At 55.5% G+C, this 12377-nt stretch overlaps 1 protein-coding gene across 2 annotated transcripts; it reads left to right on the top strand.

Moving 5' to 3' along the window:
- Positions 1–90: 90 nt before the first annotated feature.
- Positions 91–10429, top strand: ZNF135 (zinc finger protein 135). 2 transcript variants are annotated; one of them, XM_060652454.3, is made up of 4 exons: positions 91–344; positions 1768–1852; positions 4491–4617; positions 7963–10429. In XM_060652454.3, exons 2-4 carry the CDS (start codon positions 1820–1822, stop codon positions 9666–9668), a joined length of 1866 nt encoding a protein of 621 aa, XP_060508437.3. In that variant the 5' UTR covers positions 91–344; positions 1768–1819; the 3' UTR covers positions 9669–10429. The 2 variants fall into 2 exon arrangements, with proteins under 2 accessions (XP_060508437.3, XP_060508436.3); XM_060652453.3 differs by lacking the exon at positions 91–344 and having other exon boundaries at positions 525–1852.
- Positions 10430–12377: the final 1948 nt, after the last annotated feature.

Below are 12377 nucleotides of genomic sequence, written 5' to 3'. Positions count from 1 at the left end.
AGCGCACGGAACCTGCCCGTGGCCCTCTGGGAGTTGTAGTTCAGCGCCCGCCTGCGCAGGCGCAGTCCCGGCCAACGGCGGCCGTGGCATTTGTCCGGCCACCAGACAAGGGAATACGGCGTAGGAGAGCTTTGGGGCAGGGAGGCGAGACTAAGGCCGGCGGGGTCCGCGCGGCCGAACTCGGACTCCGAGCTCAGCAGCCAGGGCCCAGGGAGGAGGCCGGCCGAGCAAGGAAACGACCGGAAGTGCGCGCGCCACCCTCTGGGAGATGTAGTTGGGCGTTCGCCTGCGCAGGCGCAGACCCTGCTGGTGGCGGCTGCGGCCTTTGTCTTGCGGTCCGGCTGGTAAGTGGGACTGGGGTCGCTGGAACGGAGGAGGCCGAGACGGGAGGGCATCCAGGGGTCTTACCGCGTGCGTCTGCGTAGAGTCCCTTTTCCTGCTTTGGGCCCGGGGCGGGTCGCTTCGGGGGCGGTGGGGGCGGGACCGAGTGGGCGGGGCCCGGTTTGGGGGTGGGGGTGGGGGTGTCTCCGGGTCCGAGAGGAGGAGTTGGGGCCAGGGTGGGGACCTGGCTTTGGCAAAAGAGGTGGGACCCTCCGGCTTCGGGGTAACAATCAGAGATCCTAGCGGGCCCGATCCTTCAGAGACTGGAGCCAACCTGGCCTGCATCCCTCCCTTGCTTGGGTGGGATGTTCAGGGTTCGGAGGGTGGGGAAGGCTGAGGCCCCACTGTCACCTCTGGAGCTTCACCTTGCTGAGGGGCTTCTCAGGATGATGATGATGAGGGAGACCAAAAGCATAAGACTTTAATCCCAGCCGCCTGGGACCCAGAAAACAGACTCCTTATATTAAAATCTTATTGAGCACTGACTTCAAGGTAGGGACCATCCAGTCTCCTTTATTAATTCAGCGAGCACATGTTTAGATGCTCTAAGGGCGAGGTCCTAGCCTATATCCAAGAGCCCGCAACATTGTCTCGACCCCCAGAGTCTCCAGGGGAGTCAGGGAGATGATAAGAACCCCATCAACACATCACTGAACAAGATAACTGCCATCTTGGAAACTGCTGTGAAGACCACAGGGCACAAGTGGGATGAGACAGAATCAGAGTCATGAAGGAAAGGTTCAGAGGGACCAGGGAAATGCATACTGCCTTTGGCCTGAGTTTCATTTGGGGCACTGAGCCAGAGATGAGTTTGTGAACCACCATCAACAGGGCCTGCATGTCGAGCAAAGTAGATGCTCACTGAAGCAAGAGGCTTTCTTTCCAGCACCAGTAGTGTATACTTCTTGTGTTCACTTGTGCATCCTGCTGCCTGCCAGGCTCCATGTTCAGCCCTTTCCACACATTAATTTCTATAACCTCTGTTAGGTCACCACTCCCATTTTATGGGAGAGGAAAACTGAGGCACACAATGCCCAAAGACCCCATAACTGTCTAGCTTTCTGTCATGGTAACAGGAATAGTCATCACCCTATTGGGCAACTGGGGGTGTGCTCCTTGCCCGCCGTGGCCCTCACTTTTCCTATTTGTGAAGTGGAGTAGGAAAATTCGAGGTCATCTGTCAACAACGCCTGGAATAGCCCTGGGCACACAGTAGGTGCCGGGAAAATGCCAAGCTGAGGTTTCACTACTGTTGGGTTTGGCCCGGGTGCAGGGCTCCAGGCTCCCACAGCCACAGCCCCTCCTTCCCACACGCACATGCCAGGGTGTGGCGTTTCTGGCCACCACAGGCACTTGCCCGGTCTCTTGCCTCCCTTCTCTCCCCAGAACCGCCTGCAGAGGAGCTGGCTGTTCCTGGAAGAGGCCAGAGGAGGAGGGAATGACTGCTGGGCTCCTCACTGCCGGGGCCCCGGTGAGTACACCACCACCCTCACACTCAGGCCTCTCAGGTCCTGCCAGACTCATTCTGCTCTCAGGGCCTTCGCCCTTACTCTGCACCCTGCCAGGAATGTGCTTTGTCCAGAGTCATCCTCTTGAGGTTCTCACACCTCACCGCCTCAGAGGGGATCTCCCTGAGTCCCTCAACTGCCCCGTTCTACTCTGGCAGACAGCATCCATCCCACTGATGTGTCTGGCACTTTCTCAACTCACTGTCTCCATCCAGTCCCTTAGGCAACAGTTATTTAGCACCTGCCATGGACTAGGTGCCTCCCAGGCCCTGTTCTAGAAATTGCAGGTGCAAGAACAGACAAGAGGAGCAAATCTTCACCATCCCCATGGGGTCACAGTCCCTGTGAGGAACGTAAATGTGCCAAGTGACGTGCAGAGAAATGAGGTCCAGAAGAAGATGGGCTGGGCACCAGGCATTAACCAGCATAGCCCAGAAGGCCTCCCTGTGAAGTGGCCCCCAAACAGAGACCTGCAGGGGAAGGGGCAGTGAGGTCAAGGCCCACAGGAATCATGTTCCAGGCAGGGGAACAGCATGAGCAAAGGCCTAGAGGTGGAACCACGCCAAGCATTTCCATGAAGGGCAGGCACACACAGGTAATGGGAAGACGGCGAACAGAGTCTCCTAGGCCTCTTGTATGGGGCCTAGGGCCTTGGGAAGCAGTTCTGACCATTTTTGTCACACGCAAAGGCCCAGCGCACAGTAGGCACTCAGTGAACGGGTGGAACAGTAAAGGTGCCAAACCCTGTGGTCAGCGCTGGACACATTTCACCCTATTCTACCCCGACATCAGCCCCATGAGGTGGCAGTGAGGAAACAGGCACGGACACAAGTCACAACCCTGAGGCCCCGCTGCTGGGAGTGGCTGAGCCCGGCCTCAGACCCCCTGCCCCCAGTGGGGCCTCCAGTGCTCAGCATGTGTCTTGCTGCCTTCGTGGCCCTTGCAGACATCTGCACGGCTGCCCCAGAAGCGCCCCTCCCATTTTCACTGGAGCACTAACCCCTCCTGGGATTTGAGTTTTGGCCAGCTCCCTGACCCTGCAGCTAGCACACAGGTACCATGAGGCCAGGCGCGTGTCTCGTTTCCATGGCATCTGTGGTGCCCAGAACAGTGACCCTGTATTCAGTAAGTCTCTGCAGATAACCACTGAGACCTACTGAGTCTGGAAAATGTGGGGGAAATAGGGAAATTGGCAAAAGAAAGTTAAAACTTCCAAGTCTTCCGGCATGCCTGTCTGCATGGTAGCTCACACACTGTGTGCCAGGCCTGGGGTAAATGCATCATGTCAATTCCTTCACTCCTTCCAACAGCCCTCTCAGGATGTCCTCACCAACTTACGGATGAAGGCAGGAAGGCACTGAGCACTTTAAAAGATATACCTGAGGGGCGCCTGGGTAGCTCAGTCAATTGAGTGTCCAACTTTGGCTCAGGTCATGATCTCGCGGTTCGTGGTTTCAAGCCCCATGTCGGGCTCTGTGCTGACAGCTCGGAGCCTGGAGCCTGCTTCGGATTCTGTGTCTCCCTCTCTCTCTGCCCCTCCCCCGCTCACACTCTGTCTTTTGCGCTCTCTCTCAAAAATAAGTAAACATTAAAGGATGTACCTGGGTTTGGAGTTTGAAGCCCTATCGTCTGGGTGCAGGGCCGGGTCTTGACAGTGCCACCCCCCACCCCAGATGCCTAGTTCATGCCCCACAGCTCCCTTCCTTTGGGAAGAGAAGCTTTAGCAGAGACAGATGCTGCCAGGTGGGCCAGGATCCAGTATTTGGGCACCCTGTGTCCCTCACCCCCCTCACATGGGGCAGTGATACGCGAAGGCCCTGGACTTTTCCTCTGCTCCCCGGCCATCCATAGCACGTGATTTGGTGAGATGGAAGCTACCTTTGTGGAGGATGTCTGCCCCTGACCCTCACGTCCCTTCAAGAAAGTCATCAATTCTCCATCCAGTCGTGGAAGAAACTGGCCTTGTGTGGGAATTTCAGAAAACCCGTGCAGGTGTGATCATGATGGGAAATGCCCCCAGAACTGCCCCACACCCCCAGAACCCACCATCAGCCTTTCTCCTTGAGGATCGTGTTTTTACCCCAGTGTTCAAAGGTCCAAAATTAAAGAGTAGGAAACAGTCTCCAGGGGTCCTGTCACTGGAGACCCCACATCCGGTTCATTTGCTTGTTCCCATCACCGCATTGGCCGTTTTCTGTCTTCCCAGCCCCACTTTGTATTCAGCTATGGTTAATGCACAGTGTAGATTTACAGGAGTGTGCAGCTTGGTGACTACAGGTATGGACACTAGTGGACATTCTGGTTGATGCGTGGGAGGCTTTCAGCACCCCCCCCCCCCCCGGGGCTCCTTCATACCCCTCTCTCAGTCACCACCATTATGGCATCTCGGGGATCCTGTGTCTGCACGACTGGGTTATGTCCTCTTCTCTCCTCAGACCCCCTTTCCTCCAGCAGAACCCCCCAGTCCCACGGGAAAACCTGGCCCAAATCCTCAGACCTGAGAAAAATCAGCCTGGCTCATGTCTCTGTTCACCAACTGCTCACGGTAGCAGCTATCGCCGGGCTTGGCCTGGGTGAGGACATTTGCGTGTGATGTTTCAGGAGCAAGTGACCTTTGAGGACGTGGTTGTGGACTTCACCCAGGAGGAGTGGGGGCAGCTGGAGCCCGCCCAGAGGACCCTGTACCGCGATGTGATGCTGGAGACCTTCAGGCTCCTGGTCTCCGTGGGTAAGGCTACACTCGAGCCCCCGCTGGTCTGCCCCCAGCACAGATTCTGGTTCTTCTGGGTCAAAAGTTGAGATAGTTCTAGGCCATAAAAGCAAACACCTAGAATGAGTTTTGGGCTTTAGAGACCCGATGTTTGGTTGCATGTTGCAGATCCCACTGAAAATGCTAGAAGCAGAAAATCATGAGGTAAGAGGGGAAGAGTGGGTGCCAAGGTAGACCTACCTGAGTCTTCCTGTGGTGCTGTCAGGAGCCCCCTCCCTCCCCACCTCCTCCCTCTACCTCCCTCTGCCTCCATTTGCAGGTGGGCCCCTCTGATGGTAAGAAGAGAGCTGCCCAGGTGCCTCTTCCATGTCTGAGACCAGCGGAAAAGACCAGGCCTGTGTCCTGGGCACCCATGGAAGGCCCCTGGGTTGTCTTGGTGTGGTGGCCAGGTCCCCTCCACACTGGTCACTGTTGCCAGGGCGGGCAGGAGAAGCAGCAGAGCCTGATTGGCCCGGGCTGGGTCACACATCCTCCCACAGCCAGGGGTGGGGGTCCTAAGGGGGCTACAACTGTGGCCTCTGGGACCTGCATCCGATTGGGTCTAGGAAGACTGAAGGTGGAGCGGATGGAGGGGCGGGAAGGGGCGGGGAACACAAATGTGTACTCTGCGGGTCTCCCCTTGGGCAAGATGCTGGCTCCCGAAGCTGGATGTTGTCTCCCTGCTGGAGCAGGAGGAACCATGAGCGGTAGACGACGGGGTTCCCAGAGGCGTGTGCGCAGTGAGGGGAGAGCCTTGCAGGGCTGGGAGGGCCCCAGTCACGCCCCGGGCACTCTCCATGTCTGCTCTCACATTCTTCAGAGCAAATTGACTGTTCAGTTGTTTTAAATTTTTTTTTATGTTTATTTTTGAGAGAGAAACAGAGACAGAGTGTGAGTGGGGAAGGGGGCAGAGAGAGAGAGGGAGACACAGACTCCAAAGCAGGCTCCAGGCTCTGAGCAGTCTGCACAGAGCCCGACGCGGGGCCCAAACTCACAGACCACTAGATCATGACCTGAGCCAAAGTCGGACGCTTAACTGACTGAACCACCCAGGCGCCCCACTACTCAGTCTTTTAGTAAATGTGCACCAAGCACCTGTTCTGCTGTGGCTGAGACCAAGCCCTCATCTTCACTGAATTTACGTTCTTGGTGAGGGAAGGGGCACACGATAGGTAAAGCAATAACTGCACAAGATGCTCACGGCACATGATGAGTGCTGAGGAAGTGAAGGAGGTCATGAGGCAGAGGCCAGGGTTGTGGGGAGGACCTGAGCAGAGATGAGGCGACATGTGGCTGAAGCCTGAGTCATGAGAACAGTGCAGCCATGAAACAAGCTGGGAGGACAGAGTTCTGGGCAGCAGGAACAGCAAGTGCAAAGGCACCAGGGTGGGCAGCAGCCTACTCTTAATGCGTAACAAACTCGGCGGCCTCAGCAGTTTAAACCACAGAAGCATTTATGACTCATGTATCCGTGGGCCCATGGATCCAGTCTGGGCTTTTCCATGTGCCTGTGGGGCTCTGCTCTTCATACACCTTATCCAGCTCCTGAGACCGATACCGACTCTTTGGGCAGTGAGGCTATCCTGCCCACTGGCAGGCAGTCTCCCCTGGTGTCAGGCCCTGACCCTGTTTAAGCAACGGCCCATCGCCAGGGCCCAGAAAGAATGGCCGGCGTGTGGGAGGGGGTCAGGACAGAGTCTCCCCGGCAAAAGGGGTAACCAGCCCTTACCTAGAATATTAGCTTCGTATGGCTCCTCTAACAAATTGCCACAAACCTCATGGCTTAAAGCAACGCACATTATCTTACAGTCTAGAGGTCAGAAGTCCGAAGTGGGCATCTCTGTGCTACATTCCAGGTGTCAGCAGGGCAGCACTCCTCCCGTGGGGCCTGCAGAGAACCCAGCTCCTTTCACTTTCCAGCTTCCAGAGGTGCTCACATTCCTTGTCCGTCCGTCTCCCAGCTGAGCATGGCCTCGTCCGTCTCTCAACTGAGCACGGCCCTCAGGTCTTATGTCCCTCTGGCCCTGGCCTTCCTGCCTTTCTCGCACATTCCAGAACCCTTGTGGTTGCCTTGGGACCACCCGGGGTAATCTCAGAGGACTAGCTAATGTGCAAGGGTTAGCAGCCTCCGTTCCTCACCGGTTCCAGGAATTAGAACACAGAGATCTTTGGGAGCCTCTATTTTGCCAGCCACACCTGGCTTGGCCCCTCTTTTTTTTCTCCCTCAACACCTCACTGGAGCATAACCTAAATGGGCACAGTGCCCATATCGCACCTTCAGGCCAGTCCGGTGTTGGGGTGGGGGCGGCGTGCGCGAGGGCTCGGCTGTGCAGAAGGGGCTGGGTACCGGGGCAGGAAGTCCTGCCAGCAAGGAGCGGGGCGGGGTACGTTTGTTTGTTCGTCCCCCGTGTCTGCTGGCCTCAGCTGAAGGCGTGGGTGCAGGGGTGACCCAGGTGGACAGAAGGCCTGCCCTCCGGGAACTCTCAGATGGTGAGAGGGACCCAGCAGACCAGATCCAAGTCCTCCCAGACAGCTCGGTCATTTAGCCATCCTCCGGCGATGCGCCTCTCAGCGGCCTCCAGTCCGGGGGAGCTGATGCGTTTCTTCACATCAGGGGCAGGTGGAACAGCAGCCAGAGACCGCCAGGCAGAAAGCGGACCTTGTCAGTGGGAGAGCTGGGCCGGGTGGTCCTTCACCTGGGAGACGGCTCTTCCTCCGTTGCCACCTGGTGCCACGGGAGGCTGCTTTCGCTGCGGCCTGGCCATCGCTCCGCTCCTTCCAGCCTGGGGCGTCTGTCCACAGCTTCCTGGATGCCCTCTGTCTGCCTCGCATTGCCTCCCTGCCTCGTTCTCTGTGTTCCCCTTGCAAGCCCCACTCAGGCCCCTGTGCCAGCTACCCCACCCCTGACCGCTCTCAGAGCTTCCTCTCCTGCTTGCATTCCTTCCCTGATTTGCAAAACTGTATTTTTAAATGGTTAAAGTCACTTGTGCCTTGAGCCTTTCAAAACCATCAGGTTTTTTTTAATGTGCGTTTTTGTTTTTTTTTTTTTGAGAGAGAGAGACAGAGCATGAGCGGGGTAGGGGCAGAGAGAGAGGGAGACACAGAATCTGAAGCAGGCTCCAGGCTCTGAGCTGTCAGCACAGAGCCCCAGGCGGGCTCAAACTCACCGGCCGTGAGATCATGACCTGAGCCGAAGTCGGACACAACTGACTGAGGCTCCCCCGAAACCATCAGTTTTATCCTTCCATCCATCCACCCACCCAACCCAAACCCTTCCCCCCAAACAGAAATTAAGGAACATTTCCGGGGTTTTTTTTCTTCCAGATTTGGAAACCAGACCCCAAACCAAAGTGTCCACCCCAACTCAAGACATCACTGAAGGAATACGTACCAGTGCCCTGGCAGAAAGGTTCCTGTGGGATAGTCTGTGGTACTCAGAGGGTGACGATGCAGAGGGCTGCCGCGGACAGAGTCGAGAGAGCCATGTGGTGAAGACACCCATGCAGCAGCAGCAGCAGCAGCAGCAGCAGGGGGATGGGTTTGGGAGAAACTTCAGTCTGAGCCCCCGCTTCCCAACTCAGCCGATGACTCCAGAAAGGCAAGGCCTCCACGTGCCGGGGACGCGCGGCGGGAGGGGGAAGCCAGACCCAGGGCTCCACGCCGAGCAGAAAACACACGCAAAAGCGAAGCCCTACGAGTGTCAGGCGTGCGGCAAGGCCTTCGGTCACAGCTCGGCACTCCTCGAGCACCACCGAACGCACACGGGAGAGAGGCCTTACGAGTGTCCCGAATGCGGGAAAGGCTTCCGAAACAGCTCGGCGCTCACCAAACACCAGAGGATCCACACCGGCGAGAAACCTTACCGGTGCCCCCAGTGTGGGAAGACCTTCAACCAGATCGCCCCGCTGGTCCAGCACCAGAGGACCCACACGGGCGAGAAGCCGTACGAGTGCGGCGAGTGCGGCAAGGCCTTCAGCTTCCGCTCGTCCTTCAGCCAGCACGAGCGCACGCACACCGGGGAGAAGCCGTACGAGTGCGGCGAGTGCGGCAAGGCCTTCCGCCAGAGCATCCACCTCAGCCAGCACGTGCGGGTCCACACCGGGGAGAGGCCGTACCGCTGCGGGGACTGCGGCAAGGCCTTCGGCCACAGCTCGTCCCTGACCAAGCACCAGCGCATCCACACGGGCGAGAAGCCCTACGAGTGCCTGGAGTGCGGCAAGGCCTTCACGCAGATCACACCGCTCGTGCAGCACCAGAGGACGCACACGGGCGAGCGGCCGTACGAGTGCGGCGACTGCGGCAAGGCCTTCAGCCAGAGCACGCTGCTCACCGAGCACCGCAGGATCCACACGGGCGAGCGGCCCTACGGCTGCAACGAGTGCGGGAAGACCTTCAGCCACAGCTCGTCCCTCAGCCAGCACGAGCGCACGCACACCGGGGAGAAGCCGTACGAGTGCGGCCAGTGCGGCAAGGCCTTCCGCCAGAGCACGCACCTCACCCAGCACCAGAGGGTCCACACCGGGGAGAGGCCGTACGAGTGCGGCGACTGCGGCAAGGCCTTCGGCCACAGCTCGTCCCTGACCAAGCACCAGCGCATCCACACGGGCGAGAAGCCCTACGAGTGCCGCGAGTGCGGCCGGGCCTTCAGCCAGCTGGCCCCGCTCGTGCAGCACCAGAGGACGCACACGGGCGAGAAGCCGTACGAGTGTAACGCGTGCGGCAGGGCCTTCAGCCAGAGCTCCCTTCTCGTGGAACACCAGAGGATCCACACCAAGGAAAAGCCCTACGGCTGCAATGAGTGCGGAAAATCCTTCAGTCACAGCTCGTCGCTCAGCCAGCACGAGCGCACACACACCGGGGAGAAGCCCTACGAGTGTCAGGACTGTGGGAAATCGTTCAGGCAGAGCACCCACCTCACGCAGCACCGGCGGATCCACACGGGAGAGAAGCCATATGAGTGCAGGGACTGCGGCAAGGCCTTCACACACAGCTCGTCCCTCACCAAGCACCAGAGAACTCATACTGGGTAGGCCCGCCTCACATTTGCTCGGACCTGGAAAAGCCTTAAGTCATAGCTCATCCCTTACCAAACTTGGCCCCCTCATTCCTAACGGAAACAATACAAATATATGCACAAGCAAGCCTTCCCGCACCCTTAGAGAGGAATGACGGAAATGATCGTGGGAATACCGAGCTCTAGGTCATCCGTCCCCGGATATCGGCCCGTCCAAACAGTGGTAGGAAGTGTGGAGTTGAGGACCTCCAGTCATGAGTGACCGCTAATGCTACATCAGAGAACCTACAAAAGAGAAAAATGGGGGGCGTGGGGGAATGTAGTGGATCTGGGGATGGCTTCTGTCCAAGGATTCACACTATTCCAAACCAGAGGTTTGCAAAGTGGTGAGAAACCCAACAAATGCTTTTCATATGCAGGAACCACACGCAGAATCTATCATTATTGCACATTACGTTCTTTGGGGTGCTTATGAATGGTGCAAGGCGACTATGAATTTCTCTACAGGTGACTCACAGGCATTAGAAACACATGTTGAAGATTCACAAAAAGGAAGATTTTTTTTCCTTTGTTAAGCCACCATCTTCTGAACAACAGCACCTCCACATTGGAACCTTATGTTTTGCAAGGTTTCTCTCTCTTGAGAAATGTACAAGTTAATCTTCTCTTGACTGTTTTTCATTGAGTCCCTTTCCCAGTGTTTTTTAAAAAGCTTTTGTTTTTTGTAAAATATATCTTGAAGGTCCATAGTATTAAACTGAGTCCTGAATTCACTAACAGCAGCCTCTCTGACAACCATGACACTTGGAATGGTGACTTGCCATCCTCATTAGAGCCCATATTTAAGTTACATTGGCTGGATTTGGTCACCAGCCATCAGGGTTATATCAGTCGGCTTGATTTTCCAATCACAATGCTGGGATATAAGCTTCCAGTTAACTTGAAATTTCTCCCTTGGGGGAGCGTATTTTAAATAGTCTTCCAATAGTCCTCACTATGCTTGTGGAATGCCTCTTCTCTTTTAAAGTTTTTTGGTTTTGTTTTTGGAATGTCATAGTCACTTAAAAGCCACTTAAGAAAACAGCAGTCTCGCGGGGCGCCTGGGTGGCGCAGTCGGTTAAGCGTCTGACTTCAGCCAGGTCACGATCTCGCGGTCTGTGAGTTCGAGCCCCGCGTCAGGCTCTGGGCTGATGGCTCGGAGCCTGGAGCATGTTTCCGATTCTGTGTCTCCCTCTCTCTCTGCCCCTCCCCCGTTCATGCTCTGTCTCTCTCTGTCCCAAAAATAAATAAAAAACGTTGAAAAAAAAAAAAAATTTAAAAAAAAAAAAAAAAGAAAACAGCAGTCTCCAGTAAAAATGCAAGCCACATTGGTAAATTTAAATATTGTAATAGTCCTATTTAAAAAGCAAGAAGAAGGGTGCCTGGGTGGCTCAGTCGGTTGAGTGTCTGACTCTGGTTTTGGCTCAGTTCATGGTCTCACAGTTGGTGGGATCGAGCCCCACATCGGGCTCTGGGCTGACAGCACAGAGCCTACTTAGGATTCTCTCTCTGTCCCTCCCCCACGCATGCCCTCTTTCTCTCAAAATAAATAAATACATTTAAAAAATAAATAAAAAGCAAGCAACAGGTGAAATTAATATCTGTCCTTACATATCCCAAATGTTACCATTTCAACACATCAGTATGAAAAACCACTAATGAGATGTTTTGTTTGCTTTTTGTATACTAACTATAACTTCCAAATCCAGTTTCTTTTACATCTGCAGGACATCTCATTTGGCTGTGGCCTCCTTTCACATGCTCATTTGCCACACGTAGCTGGCCAGTGGCTATCCTGGACAGGACAGCTCAGCTTCGGTCCCTGGGCAGCTATTTTGTCCCCCTCCCATTATTACACATATCCTCCTTTCCCTGTGCTTCTATCCTTGTGTAGGTAGCTTCTTGTTCTCAAGGAAACCAGGTTCCTACCCCTGAATCCAGTGTAGAAAATACGTCATGCCAATTGCGCATAGTTCAGACTCTCTAGGAATATAATTCTTAACAGAACATTCATTACATTTGGAAACATGTTAAGGCTCCTCTATTCCAATGCAGTTCAGTAAAAATGGACCCCAACCACACACTCTTCAGCAGCCCTCTGAAAATGCCAGGTCACTGACAAACTGAGTCATGCGAGCTCCTGCCATCGCACTCAGCTCCTGCTCACCTGCCCCCACAAGGATACAAAAGGAAATACAGCACAGCAGTAGGAACCATAGGAGGTGCTCACACAGTGCCACTTCTGCCCTACCTCCGGGAACGAAAAGGCTCCCTCCCTAGCAGTGCCACAGCAGTGACAGAAGTTACAGAAGTTACACCCAGAGTGTCAGAAAAACTTCGGGGGTGAGTGCACTCCTGACTAGAGGGCCCAACTTACTTGGATAGTTGCTGATCTGTCTCAATTATTGACACAAAAGTTGGAGACCAACAAGGGAAAACGAACGGGGTGAACACGGGTCCGGAAGAGGCCATGCAGTTTACACCTTGCTCACAGGGACACGTGTGCTTGGAATCCTGAGATGACCCGTGTAAGAAGTCCCAACTGGGGTGCCTGGGTGGCTCAGTCAGTTAAGCATCTGACTTTGGCTCAGGTCATGATCTCGTGGTTCACGAGTTCCAGCCCCATGTCGGGCTCTGCGCTGACAGCTCAGAGGCTGGAGCCCGCTCTGGATTCTGCCCCTGCCTC

Source organism: Panthera onca, chromosome E2, assembly GCF_046562875.1.
Source record: "Panthera onca isolate mPanOnc1 chromosome E2, mPanOnc1 haplotype 2, whole genome shotgun sequence".
NCBI classification, from domain to species: domain Eukaryota; kingdom Metazoa; phylum Chordata; class Mammalia; order Carnivora; family Felidae; genus Panthera; species Panthera onca.
The sequence above is the reverse complement of the archived record's forward strand: the minus strand, read 5'-3'. Positions and strand labels throughout refer to the sequence as shown.